The 16,548-nt window shown below is 39.5% G+C and overlaps 1 protein-coding gene across 2 annotated transcripts in view; it reads left to right on the top strand.

Moving 5' to 3' along the window:
* Positions 1-208: 208 nt before the first annotated feature.
* SLC5A12 (solute carrier family 5 member 12) overlaps positions 209-16,548 on the top strand; it is a 57,465-nt gene continuing 41,125 nt past the window's right edge. For both annotated transcript variants that reach the window (XM_047690767.1, XM_047690766.1), the window contains exons 1-6: positions 209-847; positions 8,867-8,932; positions 10,091-10,142; positions 11,126-11,193; positions 15,886-16,040; positions 16,161-16,301. In XM_047690767.1, coding sequence (XP_047546723.1) covers positions 509-847; positions 8,867-8,932; positions 10,091-10,142; positions 11,126-11,193; positions 15,886-16,040; positions 16,161-16,301 — 821 coding nt within the window. In that variant the 5' untranslated portion in view covers positions 209-508. The remainder of the gene's footprint in view (positions 848-8,866; positions 8,933-10,090; positions 10,143-11,125; positions 11,194-15,885; positions 16,041-16,160; positions 16,302-16,548) is intronic.

The raw sequence follows: 16,548 nt of genomic DNA, 5'->3' as shown, positions 1-16,548 counted from the left end.
AAATTACAGGTATCCCCCCCCCCCCACCTTACTCAGGAGAAGACACCCCTGAGGGTGATGTTGCATATTGCAGATTGCATTTCACTAATTAAAAATGCTGAGATGGTCGACTTGAATCACTTTCATTTTTTCCCCCAGTAATGTTTAACCTTAAATCAAAAAAAAAAAAATTCTAGAAGATAAAAGAGCATGTTATCTGGCAAGTCCATTCCACCCCCATGGTTATTAATTTCAGAACACATCTGAATTCCTTCTCTGGGGAACAGACAGCTCCTGGCCGGGTCAGATTTCAGGTTCTCATCTGTTTCTACCAATGCCACTACCAGAATCTTCTTTGTAGTCAACCTCTGAAGTCTTCCCTGAGCACAACTTGGTGTCTGAAGATCCAGTCAAGTGTCTGTGGTCATCAGTCTCTTCACAAAATCACAGTCTCCTCTCTTGGCAAAACATCTACTGCCCTGAGCTTTGCTTTTGGAAACAACTTCTCCCCAGGATCTTACTTCCCAGCATGGAGGAAAAGAGCTTCGCAGTTTGGGATTATGTTGTATTTGCAGCCCTCTTTGTCATTTCCTCTGGAATTGGGGTGTTCTTTGCTATTAAGGAGAGGAAAAAGGCAACTTCAAGGGAGTTCCTTGTTGGGGGAAGGCAAATGAGCTTTGGTCCTGTAGCGTTGTCCCTGACAGCCAGCTTCATGTCAGCTGTCACTGTCCTGGGGGCTCCCTCTGAGGTGTACCGCTTTGGGGCATCTTTTGTACTCTTCTTCATTGCATATGCATTTGTCATCATCCTCACGTCAGAGCTCTATCTCCCCGTGTTCTACAGATCTGGCATCACCAGCACTTACGAGGTAAGACAACTCTTCTTCTTCATTTTGGAAAGAGTTGCTATTTTCTCTACACTTGGACACCCCCCCCCATAATAGTATACATTGTCTTAATAACACATGGTAGTTGAAGAATGCATTTATTTTCAGGATGATTATGCATCATGGTAAAAACACATTTCATTCTTATTGGAAAAGCTTATCTTTGCACACGCAGAACTGTTTTTCCACTTGTAGAATGAAAATATGGAGCCAATCCCACAAGGCTATCTCACTGATTAAATGAGAACCTATCTACAAACACCTAATGCATTGTCTGACTTGTAGGAGAGTCTCAATGAAAGAGAGCTGAAGTTGTTATTTGTATTATGCGTGTCAGTCTTCTGAAAAGCATGCAGAACATACACTGTAAATATCATCATGTTCCAGATAAGAAAACTGAAATTGACATAAATGGCTTCATCAAGATTGTATACTAGATAAGGTCTAATGAGAACCCATTTCATCTTTATCCCTTTCCGTCACATAGTAGAGCTGAGTATTTTAATATAGGTTATTTCTATCAGTGGAGAAATGGTAAAGTTTTTAAGAGATTAAAGTTTTAATGGGGGGAGGAGTTGCTAAATGATACAAATACGGGGATTATATTGAGGAAAACAAAATGAGGCAGTGGTCTTTTGATTTTGCAATAGTTCTCAAGAAAAATAACATGTTAAAAATTGAGTTCGCATGTCCAGTGTTTAAGCATGATCATATATCAGTTTCTATGAGAAATGTGTGTATTTTCCTAATCCAACACCATCCCTACCAAGTCACAGCAGAGGACTCTTAACATACCTCTTTTTTTTTTTTTTTAATTCTGTTAACTAAATGATTATAAAGGATTACTCTGGACCTTAAAAGCCACTTTGGCAAATGAATACTTTACAGCAGGTTTTAAAACTTGTGATTCTGCAGGTAATCATAATCAAACATCCAACCTCAAGCTCCTCTCCCCACCAAAAGTAGGCAATCGGAATTAGGTCATGCAACAGCTACTCTCTGGGATGTAGTTCAAGAGGAAACGAGTCAATTTATGATTAGTCCTAAAATATATATATGCACATATCCTTGAGGCTCATTAGTGTACTTCTGAAAACATAAATATATCCCAGGTTTTTCCATTCAGCTAATAAGGTGTGACTCCCACAGACTTTGCAAACTTTTTTTAAAATTTAATTTAATTTTATTTTATTTTCAGTGTTCCAAAATTCATTGTTTATGCACCACACCCAGTGCTCCATGCAATACATGCCCTCCTTAATACCCACCACCACTGCTAACATTTTAAGAAAGAATTGCCTCAGTGACTGCTAGAGAGGGGCGACAGAGAGAGAAGGAGAGGAGACAGAAAATGGAAGTTTGATTTCAAAGCCCATTGCTTAATAATAGGTTGTCTTTGTGCAAGTTACCTAATGTTTATCAGCTCTGGTTTCCACGCAGAAAATAATCCCTCCCTTCTTTCATAAAGAGTTAGTTAAGTATGAAAAAGCTTTTTAAATTACTAAAAAAAGGGGCGCCTGGGTGGCTCAGTGGGTTAAGCCGCTGCCTTCGGCTCAGGTCATGATCTCAGAGTCCTGGGATCGAGCCCCGCATCGGGCTCTCTGCTCAGCAGGGAGCCTGCTTCCTCCTCTCTCTCTGCCTGCCTCTCTGCCTACTTGTGATCTCTCTCTGTCAAATAAATAAATAAAATCTTAAAAAAAAAATTACTAAAAAACAAAAACAAAAAAAACTCACCTAAATGTGGAAAATCATCTTTACAACTAACTAATTCAATATCCCATTTAATACTCATTAAACACTACTATGTTCCGGGCACACTCCAGACCCTGGAGATGAAGCATTGAACAAAACCTCTGCTCTCACAGAGCTTACTTGATAGCAGTGATGATCAATAAACATACTATGTAACACAGTCATAATAGAAAAGTGTTTGCTATTTGTGTGCTGAGCACCTCTCTAGCTCTTTTACATGATCAAATCATTTGGCCTTCAAATAACCTTTTTCGATAGATTCTGTTATTATCATTTCCATTTAACAGACGAGAAGCATGAGGCACATAGAGTTCGGTAACTTGCTAGCAAGTGGCCATGTTTCAAACATGGACCATCTAATTTTAGAGATGGCATGCTGAATCACAGTGCTATCCTGCCCTACTAAGTACAGTAGGGACTAAGTAAATAGGATAACATAGAATGCAGGAGCTCTGCTTTGGGTGGAGAATGTCGACAATTCATATGGGGTGGTTAAGTGAGACTTCAGTGAGAATTGAATTGACATTGAATTGGGGACCCAGAGAAAGCAAGCAATTGCACCATGGGAGGGAAGAACATCCCAAGCTAAAGTAACCACAGATGCAAAGGCCCTAAAAGGGGAGAGTGATTAGCATGTGTGAAGGACAGCAAAGAAATCATTATGCTTGGAGAAGAGTGAGCCAAGGGGAGAACGGGGAGAGTTGAGATCAAAGAGGTGGGGGAGGGAGGACAAAAACAAAAACAAAGAGGTAGGGGAGCCTCACTCCATGGAGTAGCAGTTCTCATATATATGGGGGTCAGACACAGGGGACCTTGAATATTCATGAGGTAATTTGGTTGTCACAATGAGTGGGGGACACTACTGGAGTTTAAGGGGCATGAGCAGGGGCACCAGTTGTCTTACAGTATATAAGACATATATATATATGATGGGTAATTGTACCACCATATGCTTAGTGATTTTTAAATGCCCTCATGTTCAAAACCTACAGCAAATAGAAATTAGTAGTACTTTGCTACATAATAATGTTTACTTTTTAAAAAAGATTTTATTTATTTATCTGACACAGAGAGAGAGACCACAAGTAGGCAGAGGGGCAAGCAGAGATGGGGAAGCGGGGAGCAGACTCCCTGCTGAGCAGAGAGCCCAATGTGGGGCTGGATCCCAGGACCCTGAGATCATGACCTGAGCTGAAGGCAGAGGCTTAACCCACTGAGCCACCCAGGCGCCCAATAATGTTAACTTTTTAAAAAAGAAGCTATACACACGCACTATAAATTAGTCTATTTCCCCCAAATTAAAATGGAATAAAAACATTGTCTTGAGGTTACTGAAACTTTAGTCACTGAGCAATCTCTTCCAGATGTGTTACTCAATACCCAGGTCATTGTAACTGGTTTTAGTAAAGTGGTTCAGTTACTGCATCCAACCCATTGCAAATATGTAGCTGAGGAGATGTAAGATTGCCTTTTAATTATTAAGTTAATACAGTTATAAGAAATGTTAGGGTTTCATTGAATTTAATTTTTAAATTTTGTTGCCCTCTACATATTTTTAATTTTTAGTACCCTAATGGTAAGAACTTCAGATCGTGTAAAGTACATAAGGGGAGATTTGGGGACTGCCTTTTGCTTTATGAGAATTGGCAAATGGCACAAGGATTAAAAGCATGGCCTCTTGAGTATCTGGCTTGCTATGCTAGCACTGCCACCCACCAGTGGCATGACTGGGAAAATTGCTTAACTTCACCATGCCTGATTTCCACATATGTGGAGTAGTGATAATAAAAGCACCTCTCTCCCCAGATGTCTGTGAAGAGCAATTGGGGTGTTACGTGCAAATACTTTTAACCGAATCTGACAAATGGTAAATGCCACATAAGGGTTTTGTATTTTTCTTTATTATTATTGTTGTTCCGTGGTTACGGTCCCCAAGTTTATACCACTCGAGCTCTTTATAGAAGCTTGAATGTATTGTTTCTTTTTTCATTCTCTATTCCCTGTTACCCATTCACAGATATCCTTTCCAGAATCTTTTGAAGTACCAAGGACTGGAAGAGGTTGTGTCTATTTCTCTAGTCCTTGAATCTGGGATGACCTTGTGACAGAATGTGGCAGAAGGGATTTGTAAATTTGGAGCCTAGGCCTCATGAGGTATATAGGTATATATTCCATAGGCCTTTGCCCTATGGAATGCTGTCCTGCTACTGCTGTGTCAGGAAGCTGGGCTACCGGGTCCATCTTCTGGAGGAGGAGTGGACACACAGAGGAGAGGAGAGGCACCCCAGCCAATAGCCAACTCAACCAGCAGATGGGTGAATGAGGCCACGTGGACCTTCTCACCATGCTGACCTTCCAGCAGATCGCGGTCTCATGAGGGCCCTAAGGAAACAAGTCGAGAAATAACCCAGCCAATCTGCAAAATTATGAAATATATGAAATTCTTTTTTACATTTTTCTATTGTTAATATATTTTTATTTAAAAGATTGTATTTATTTATTTTTGAATTTTATTTTATTTTATTTTATTGTTTAAATTAGGGTATAGTTGATTAAGTCCTTTGTTTTTAAGCCAGTGAGTTTTGGGATAAGTGTTTTACAGTAATAGCCAAATGATTAAAATGCTTTGATATATAGTGGGATTTCAACACCAAGCTGTGCCATCCGTGTGATTTTATCACTAGTTGGCCCCATGTCAAAGCATGAAGGATTGTTCTCACCATCACGTCATAGATTAGGCTCAGCTCATTTGCAGTGTCATATAGTTTCATGATCTCCACTTGGATGATTTGTCATTAGTTATTGCCTTCTTTCTCTGAGCACACGCTAATAAATCTAGTCTGTTTTTATTCATCCATAGCACTCATTTATAGACTGATATCTGCCTGCCTTCTCATTTTTCTTGGACTTCTTAAACTAAACATCTTCTGAATTACGTACATCTCTCTATTCCAAGCTTTTTCATTGCAATAATGCACAGGCTACTACATTTTTAAGTATCATCTTTTATCATGGTTTCTAAGCTTTATAGATGACATACTGTGGAAGGTTAGTTTCTTTCCTTTTAATTCTCCTTTAAATTACATTTATGGTGTTGTAGTAATTATATTCAAGCTTTCAGAAATCAGATGTGTATAAGATGTCACTATTGAATGTTATTTCAGCATAGTAAATGATGCTACAAAATGTTTTACTCCAAGATGGGTATCAGGGTCTGAGAGGGTTTGAACCAATGTTATGAAGCCTTTGAGGTCATGGCAAAGGATTGATGTGTACTCTCTGTGAGATGGGTCATGACAGCGTTTGGGCAGATGACGTGATTTGGATCTGGAGTGTTGCTCTAGCTGGATGTTGGCAGTGAGTCTGGGGTTTTTCTGCTCTAGCAGGGGGTCTAGTTAGGAGGCTCTTGCTGTAGTTCAGGCAAGAGCTGATGGTGTTGCAGGGACAACAGAAGAGATAATGTAAGTGGCTTATTTTGAAAGTGGGCACCAGGATTCTTGTATGAAGTAGATGTGGGGAGTGAGAGAAAGAGAGGAATAAAGAAGGGATCCATTTATTTGGGTTTGAACCAATATGAGAAGTCAGAACCATTTAATTATTCACTAAGATGGAAAAGAATGTGGCTCTATCCAGGTCTGCAGTTTTGAAAATAATCAAATACAAAGATGGGAAGCATTACCTCTGCAATTTTTCAAAAGCAGGCATGAAGCATGCGACTCTTCAGCTGAACTTCCACTTTTACTTTCGACTGTAGCGATAGATAAATACACATCAAAAAGGACCATTAAATGAGGGAGGGAGTAATTGAAAGGCTGGGTAAACATGTTCTTTCAGACGGATTATAATGCCGTTGAAATTATCTCTCGTTTCATGGATGAGAAACCAAAGGCTTAGGTCACAGTAAGATAGTGGCAAAGCTCAAACTAGAATTCAGGGAGTCTTACTTCTGAGCCACTTCTTCTTCTTCTTCTTCTTCTTCTTCTCCTTCTCCTTCTCCTTCTCCTTCTCCTTCTCCTTCTCCTTCTCCTTCTCCTTCTCCTTCTCCTTCTCCTTCTCCTTCTCCTTCTTCTTCTTCTTCTTCTTCTTCTTCTTCTTCTTCTTCTTCTTCTTCTTCTTCTTCTTTTTCCAACATACCTTTTTCTCCACTGCCTTCCCAGTTGGACTGAATTGGCTGAATTTAGTGGAACTAAATGGCAATGTTAAAACTCTTACTTAACTGTGTGCAGATTCCAATAGCAGTCCCCTTAATGTCTTTCCATTTTTCAGGAATAATTTCCCCCTTGCTTCCCCAAACTTCAGGTGCCTCCCAGCCCCAAAGCCAATACTGCATTATTTTGGGGATTGGTTACAACATTTCTCCACTCTTAGTACAATTTTTATATCACTTATATACTGCTATGTAACATATCACCCCAAAATAAATGTCTTAGAACAACAATTTTATTTGCTTACAGTTCTGTGGGTCCGCAGTTTGGTCTGGGCTCACTAGGAGTCCAGTAAAACAGTGAGGTTCTTCTCTTGATCTCACTGAGACTTTGCATAGGACTGCCATCAACTAAGGTGTTAGCTAGTGGCTCATAGGTCCAAAGGAACTGAGATGAGACAGCCTGTCTCTATCACACGTGGTTGCATACTCCAGCAGGCTATCTTGAGTTCTCTTATGTCACGGGGAACAAAAAGTCCCCATCAGCAGGACACACCTTTTTACACAAGCATTTTTAAAGTCACCATTTGCATTCTATTTGGTTTATGTTCCCCCTAAAGGAAACCCTGAATGCAAGTCATTTTGCAGGAAGCAATTTCATTTAACATTGGTAGGCAAATGGCAGTTAAAATAAATATGGAAGGAAATGAAGCCAATAAAATGTGTGTTTTGGAGCAGGTTGCTACTGTGAGCAATTGAGGTTCAATCTTACTGGGGACTTCAGGAAGACATACAGATCATGTCCCAGGGGGTCTTTCCCGACCAGCAAAGAAGCCAGAATATTTTTTTGTGTAACTCTCTGAATTTCAGCCAAAGATAACACCCCCAGGCATTTCTAGCCTGCCTTGCCAGGGCTGAAACAAAGTCCTTGAGCAGACGCTCACAGGTGCATTTAAAAGCCGTCAGAGTGTATTAGAATCATGAGTGCCAGTAAGCTGGCATTGCACTCATGGTGACTACTGTGGTCACTAAGATCCCACTACATTCTTGTGCTTGTACTTTGCATTATCATTGACTTTGCCACTCGAATCTTAGAAGCACCAATTTTAGAAAAGAAAGCCATCCCTGACCGTAGTAAATGAATCTTTCCAAAGGTGTCTAAGTTGTCAACACCACAAAAGTGTTGCATCATTTTCCATCCCGTGACATCTGAGATTTGTCTCCTCACTGACCTCCTTACCTCTTTACGAATGTTTTCCTTATATCTGGTGCCCTCAGTCACCCTCTCGCTGGACTAGCTCTGGACTCAGTGTACTGAATCTATCATCTGAGGAAAGAGGGTCTACAAATAAGATGGTTATTTACTCAGGGTAGGGGTAAAGCAGGGTAAGAAAAGAAAAGTCTGAGAAGTGCAAAGCATGTGGATTGAAAAGCACACAGTGATTTTATATGGAGAATAAATAATCGGAGGGACAGTGGTGTGACTTAAGATAGGAAGGTGCAGATCAGACAGTAGAGAGTACAAAGTGTGGGACGTACACTTTGTTTTCAATGATAGACAGTCATTGAAGATCTTAAGAAAAAAAGCAACATGATTAGAGCCTTGGTCTAGGAGAAACATCCATTGATGGAAGGATGGGCGAGGATTGGAATTAGGGACCAGCTGATCCCTCTAATTCCAATAAGAATTATTCCCTAGGCTGCTGCAGTCACCTAGGGAAGAGGAAATACGGGTCTGGGCTAATTCTGGGGGAATGGGATAGAAAAGGCAACAGTGGCTTCAGTGTAGTCCGTAGGAAGACCCCTGAGTAGAAAGTCAGAGGATCTGGATTTTTATTCAAACCATAAAAATTTAAAAATAAAAAGCATTTATCTTCTCTATCATGAGAAGCTTAAGCAAAAATTGATCTTTAATAGAGCTCTGCCATTTCTTGGACTTCAAACAATCTGTATTTTTCCGGTTCTCTTGAGTATATATGGCATAAATCACATTATGCATCCCAAGCACTAAATATAAAAGAATACAAGAAAAAAGAACCTTCTTAGCAGCTCTTATGTAAATAATTTACTGACTCTTTGCTTGTCCTTCTCTCTGTTCTTCCTAGTACTTACAACTACGATTCAATAAACCAGTACGCTTCGCGGCCACTGTCATCTACATTGTGCAGACGGTAAGGGGGAAGGTCTGCTACAGATGTGGAAAGTGTGGGGTGACAAGATATGGGTTTGTTTACTCCAGGGGGGGCAATGAATGCAACTAAAGGACAAACCTAGCACTAAGAAGAAACTACTTTCTTCCGAGGATAGCACCTTCGAGATACGTGATTACAGTGAAAGTTATCCACATTGCACAGACCCTGTATATTCATCCAAATAATAAATAAAAAACAAATGTATATCATAAACCACAAAGGAAAAAATAGCATTAAAAACTTTTATTTCTCTTGTACAAGTTACTTTGGCTATGAAATGGTCCAGTAATTAGTTTTTCACCAGTTAACTGTGTTGAACCAGAAATGCTCGTCTTGCTGAAAATCATTTTAAGACAATACTCCCATTCTCCCCTTCTGGACTCCTCTTCTGCTTCCTAGGCTCTTGGTGTCTTCATGCTGTCCCACAGGGTTGGTATGCTTCCTACAACTCATGAAGTACTCTCTGCTGGAAAATGACCTTCTTCCCTTTCTTAAAACTCCCACTCACTGACTGAGGGATTTAAGAGAGAGAAAAGGAGGAGAGCAGTGCTCCCTGAACAGCTCCTATAATTTTGCCTCCTAAAACCCTCATGTGACCTCTAAATGATGAATTCCCATTTAAAATAAAAATGGGACTACACCTACTTCCTTTAGCATAGTGGCTGCAACCCTGGGAGTCCCAAGATGTACGCAGGAATTAGATCACCCATGTCAGTCTTTGCTGTGCTGTACTCTCTCCATTCTAAAATCTGTTTCGGCAGCGTGCTGAAATGAGGGTGAGTCATTGTGACACAGGCATGGGAGCAGGGGTGGGTAGAGAAAGGCTGAACCAAAACCCTTACCTTGACTTGAACCGTATCTTTGTTTCCTTCAGAAATGCATCATATCTAGCCATCAAGTCTCAAAATTCACAGCAGTCTTAAAAGTCCAATGCTCTTCCCCCATAAAATGCTGATGATCCCCTTTGCACACTAATGACAGTAATCAATGATTTCAAGATTAGAGTGGTTGCCAATGACAGGTTTAAGGACCATGATAAGGGAAATTCCTCTCTAAGGTCAATAAGGAAGCTTTGAGGCAGCTTTCCATTCCATGTCCCTTTTCACACTGTTCACCTCACTATTGCTTCCCCACCAGATTCTCTACACAGGAGTGGTGGTGTACGCACCTGCACTGGCGCTCAATCAAGGTGAGTTACTGATACTCCCCTGGATACTTTCCATCTTTTGTATGCTTACGTTCTCACCTTGAGAAATATACCTCCATCCTGCTGGGGAGACATTCCCATGGTTAGGGGGGCTCTGATTACTGTAGTCATTACAATAGAAAACTCCAAAAATCAAACATTGAAAATAGCACTGGGTGTTATATGTAACTGATTAATCACTAAATTCTGCTCCTGAAACTAATAATATGTTATAGGTTAACTAACTTGAATTTAAATAAAATCTAAAAAAAGAAGAGAGAGAAAAAAAGGCAAATCATTAGTTACTTGATTTGCCCACAAGTTTTCGAACACCCAGTGTGATTGTCATTTGTTTGTTTGTTTGTCCTGTTTTTTAATCACTGAAGTGACAGCAGTTTGGTATTGCATACACACAACCACTAAAGACGTTTATAATGTATGATCCCATCTCAGGGATTTTATGAAGTCAATAATCTAAGCACAAGAGTAAAAGATACTCATAGTAATTTTTTTAAAACTTATGCTTGACCTTTTTTTAGGGAATAGAATCCTAGAAACAAGAATTTTAAAAAGATTAAAATAAACTTCATAATAATACCTATAATATTAGAAGTCTTCAGTATTCAACTTAATCATGTTGTGTGCTTTATCGAGACATATTTATTCATGGCTGATGTTTAGGTGGTTTCAAAGTCCTCAGACTAACTTTGTTAAGAAAAAGCAAACAAACAGTTGGTGCAAAGACCAGAAGCTACAGAGTTTTAGGAGGAAAGGTTTGGCTTTTAACATTACCTAAAAATTATAGACTGAGTTAAGTATAACACTGTAATAAAATAATTTTTAACAGAGGTGAATATAATAAGGGAAAATTCTAATTTGATTTCCGTTGACCCCACTGACAAAAATATTGTGACTTCTTTCTCATAAACCTTGCTCTTCTACTTTTCTCAGAGAAACTTCTTTTAATGTTTTTTCTTCTTTTCTAGTGACTGGGTTTGATCTCTGGGGCTCTGTGTTTGCAACAGGAATTGTTTGCACATTCTACTGTACCCTGGTATGTATCCAACTGTGAAGAAGTATTTAACACCGTCTCCCTAAAATGGGATAAGGGCAAATCTCTGGCAACCAGGGCATCTAATTATAACAGAAATTGCTCTTCCAAAATTAAATAGAAATTTGCTAGCTTCTCTGTCACAGTTTCCTGAGGAAGGCGCTGTTCTTTTATTTAAAATTCTTTCACAGCCATTAGCAGAATTGGGTTCTGGTGTCCTTTGAGAAGGCCATGGCAAAGAAAAGATTTCATGAAAGAAATCCCTCCTTGCTCAGAGGATAAGGGACCATATGCGACTGCCAAGAAAACCATGTTCTTGTTAACGGTAATTATGAACCATAAGTAGCATACACTTATAGCTGTCTAGTGATTGAGAAATGCACGATGCATGTATGAATGATAAAGGATGGCTGGTATTTTATAAACTTGAGGATTCCACAGCTTGTTTTTTCTTATTTATGCATAAGCTTGGATTACAGTAACATTTGGTTTAACAAATGCTCAGTTTTTCATCAAGGAATCTGAGTGCCATTGGCAACATATTTATATAATTGTTAATATCAGTTTAGTTCAGCAAACATTCATTGAGCATATATTATTTATCATGCTTTGCAATGGGAAGCTTTATTCTTCTGAATCATTGGCACCCATATACAGAGGCTGTAAATAACCAGTTAAAAATATAACACTGGTTTTCAGAAAGCTGGGTTATCTTTCCTTCTCTATAGAGAATAACAAAGTAATCCTATATTATCATAGAGCAGACCATCTAGATATTTTGGCATTGTGTGCATATCAGAGACTCTTTGAACTAGATCATGAAATATACAACTTAAAAATGTCCTTATCTGGGGCGCCTGGGTGGCTCAGTGGGTTAAGCCGCTGCCTTCGGCTCAGGTCATGATCCCAGGTCTTGGGTTCAAGCCCCGCATCGGGCTTTCTGCTCAGCGGGGAGCCTGCTTCCTCCTCTCTCTCTGCCTGCCTCTCTGCTTACTTGTGATTTCTCTCTGTCAAATAAATAAATAAAATCTTTTAAAAAAAAAAATGTCCTTATCTCTCTTTTTCGCACACGCAATTCCCACCATCTCTTTTGCACTACAGAATGTTTTCTATTTTTTTTTTCCTCCGTTCCATTCTCACTACCATAGCTTTATTCCAGACACACATCTCTTACGTAGGTTAAAAATAAGCTCCTGCTCCTTATATGTCTGGCCATATCTGACAGGATGACTAGACACATTGCCAGGGACATTGCCAGGCTTCTTAGCAACAATAATGGAAGGCAGAAACAATGAAGTAATATCTTCAAAGCATTGATGGAAAACAATTGTCAACCTAAAATTGTGTATTCAGCAATACTAACTTTTAGGAATGGTTAAGAACCAAGAGAATTTACCACTAATCTATTTTTTTCTGAGAAAAATCCAGAGGAGTACTGTGGGAAGAAGGAAAATGATCCAGTTTTGGATAGAAGAAGTAATGATAAGAAAATAAAAATAGTGAACATTTAGTAAGTCTAGTCAAACAATTTTTCGTGCTTGATGATTAAAAAATAACTTTAGGGGTACCTGGGTGGCTCAGTGGGTACCTCAATAACTTTAGGGGTACCTCAGTGGCTCAAACAATTTTTGGTGCTTAATGATTAAAAAATAACTTTAGGGGTACCTGGGTGGCTCAGTGGGTACCTCAATAACTTTAGGGGGGGTACCTCAGTGGCTCAAAGCCTCTGCCTTTGGCTCAGGTCATGATCCCAGGGTCCTGGGATTGAGCCCCACATCGGGCTCTTTGCTCAGCAGTCAGCCTGCTTCCTCCTCTCTCTCTGCCTGCCTCTCTGCCTACTTGTGATCTCTCTCTGTCAAATAAATAAATAAAATCTTTAAAAAAGAAAAAAAAATAACTGTATAGTATAGTATAACATGCATGTCTAGTTATATATTATAATTTATAATATAAAATATACTACTACTAATTATTATTAATATATGTAATTTTGGGATTAAGAAAAACAATAACCCTCATTTGGACAACAATAGCATGTAAATCAGGAAGACAGTAATCTGATCTGACAATTTTATCATCTTTGAATTGTTAGGGATTAGGACATTCTTTAAATTTAGACTCTAACTTAAAAATTTATGGCAAAATGATCAAAGTGGAAAAAGGGAATTAAAACAAGACAAAACAAAATCTCAAGTGGGTTAAGCAAGAGAAGAGGATAAAAGCATAGAGAAAGCACAAATAGAAACAAAAAAGTAATGTCAGACACAAGTCTGGATATTTTAATAATCGCAATAAGCTAAAATGAACTGAATTTGCTACCTCTTAATTGGTTTCAGTGTTTCCTTGCAGCCTGCATGCTTCCGGAAGATTACTCTTAATCACCTATTTCTTCATGCCACTTAACTGACCCAATTCCCGTCTCACTTCCCATTGTTCCCAGGATAAAGTATAAGCCTCTTAGCCTAGTGCTGAAAATCTCTCCTGATGTGAGTCCATCCGCCCATCTAATCCCTTCCCACACCTCTGTCCCATCTCTCCTGTCTCTAGGCAGGTTACAGGCTTCCAGATCTCACTGCAATGGTGGCTTATTTGTCTAACATGTGTTGCTCATGTTGCAGTCTCTTTATGATCCTGCGGATGGTTGCATATCTACGATAAGCAGTAGAAGAGGTTAAAACAATAGCCCCTGCCACCGAGGGGCTTGCCATTTAGTAAAGTAAACATTAGATTTCAAACAACACAGACTGATTAAATACATCAGTGGCACCGCTGGATCAGGGTTATAGGTCAGTGGGGTGTGTGTGTGTGTGTGTGTGTGTGTGTGTGTGTGTATCTCACTGCATGAAGGAGTTACAGAGAAATTTTCATGGTGGCTATAATCTGTCTTTTGATATACGTTTGATAAAGCGATTTGTTGTCTTGCCTCATGTCTAGCTGAAGTTCAGCTTTAAGCACAGTTTTACATAACCAGTCACAAGTCGCCGCCAAAAACTGAGGTCCGTGACATTTGGTCTTTGTATCACTAAAATCTGAGGTTGTGATTTGGATTTGGAAGGCTTAATATCTTTAGAGAAAATCATAATACTATTACTTGGGAGGCAGGAGGTAAACACTGATTATTTTTCAAGTCAGGATGTGAACACAATATACAAATACAATGCCTCTGGCAAGAACTTTAATATCTATTTATGAAATTGCATTGTAATTCAAAAGAAATGATGGGACAACCTCAATGTCTTCTTTCTTCTCAAGATAAAGATGAAGGCTGTCATCTTTTCACAGAAGTTCTTGACACTCTGGAGGAGTAACTGGAGATGATAATTCTGTTTTTCAGTGTTAAAAATACCACATCATTCCATTCTCATAGTGCTTATTCATTTTCAAAGTCCCCCCTTTTTTTAATATCTCTTTGTTTCATCTTTCCCAATTTGCTCATTCCACCTCACTGTACTCCTGAGGGATTCTATACCTGGATTACTCTTGCAGACTTTCTTGCTTCCTCTCCTCTTGCCCACGTGCTCTCAACTAGAATTGTGCATTAGAATCCTTGTGAGAGCTTTCAGAAAATATATATGACTGAGTCCCAACCCAGATCTCAATTTATTCAGAAATCCTTGGGGTTGGTGCTAGGACACTGGCATCTGTGTTTTGTTTGTTTGTTTTCAAATTCCCCAAGGGATTCTACAGAGGATCCAGTTTTGATAACCAGCACGCTAACCTCTTGCCTCATGCTCTGTCCTGAGTTCTGCTGTGAGATTTATCCTCCGCAAAGTCTGCCTTGCTCACTTCACTCTTCGACCATCCTCCAGCTCTTAAAACTCCTTTCTACATCAGTGTCTGGAATGTCATTCTTTTCTAGTTCTTTTCTTCTTTCTCAGCATTCTACCATCTCAGTCCTCCCAAATTTATTATCACTAAATTTACAAAAAAAATCCTCATGTTTGTATAAGCTGGACCCAGATGATTATCCTTAATTCCCCCACTTCCTCATCATCTGTATTCAATTATTCACAAGTTGTGTGGATTTGACCTTCCAGTTTTCTTTCAAGTCCATCCATGTCTTTCCATCTCTATCTTGCTGCAAACCTTCTTCAAACCTCTGTCTTCTTGGGCACAGACTACTGAAATCAACTCCAAGTGTCTCTATCACTCCTTTTTTTCCTTGGTCTACCCATCTGTTATCCACACAAACACCCCTGAAACCCCTGAGAAGCAAACGTAAAAATCTCTCATCATGAAAATCTCTTTAATGCTCTCTCATTGCTCTTGAGAAATCATTTAAATAGCCTTGTCAAAATCTGGGTGTTCTGGCCTCTAGCAAATTCAGCAACCTCCCTTTGGGCATTCTGTAAATACCTCAATCTACATATTCTAGCATTCTTTCATTTCTCCGGGGAGCCGTACATCTTCATCTTTCACACATGTTGTTCCCCTCTCCTCTTGTCCTCCATACCTGGTAAATTCCCCCTCATTCTTCATAACATGGCTAGAGAAAGAAGAAAGAAAGGGAGGGAGATAGGGAAGGAGGGAGGGAGGGTGGGTGAGAGGAAGGAAGGAAGGGAGGAAGGAAGACGAGGGAGGAAGGAAGGGAGGAACAAAAGGAAAAGAAATATTGTGTTAGCAGAAAAGTTGTAAAAAATTGGAAGATTTACAGCCTTCCTTTCTGAGAATTCACATCCATTCTCTCCATTTCAGGGAGGATTAAAAGCAGTGGTGTGGACAGATGCATTTCAGATGGTTGTCATGATTGTGGGCTTCTTAACAGTTCTCATTCAAGGATCAGCTCATGCTGGTGGATTGCACAATGTCATAGAGCACTCCACAAATGGATCTCGACTAAATATATTTGAGTATGTCCAATACTACTTTCCCATATTTTATAAAGATTTAGCTGTATGACCTCAGTGACTAAAATAATATTTGGGCATCAAAAGAACATTTTTGTTCACTCACGTCTCTCTGCCTCCTAGCTTTGATGTAGATCCTCTCAGGCGGCACACTTTTTGGACAATCTCAGTGGGAGGAACTTTCACCTGGCTCGGGATCTATGGAGTTAATCAGTCCACCATACAGCGATGCATCTCTTGCAAAACAGAAAAACATGCAAAACTGTAAGTTATAAATAAACATTTCAGTTTTCTTTGCCCTAGTGGGTACTTATTATATGCTTCTGTGTGTGTGTGTGTGAGAGAGAGAGAGAAAGAGACAGAGAGAGAAAGAGAAATGGAAAGTTTTATTTAATCTTCTAAACAGTTTTTTGAGGCAGGCATTACTAATCCCATCTCAGCAAGGAAGTGTGTTTGAACTTACAGTTCTGCCTGCCTTTGCTCTCCATCATTTGCCGCCTGCACTTACTGA

This window comes from Lutra lutra, chromosome 10 (assembly GCF_902655055.1).
Source record: "Lutra lutra chromosome 10, mLutLut1.2, whole genome shotgun sequence".
NCBI lineage: Eukaryota > Metazoa > Chordata > Mammalia > Carnivora > Mustelidae > Lutra > Lutra lutra.
Note: the sequence above shows the minus strand (reverse complement) of the source record. Positions and strands in the feature narration are given on the sequence as shown.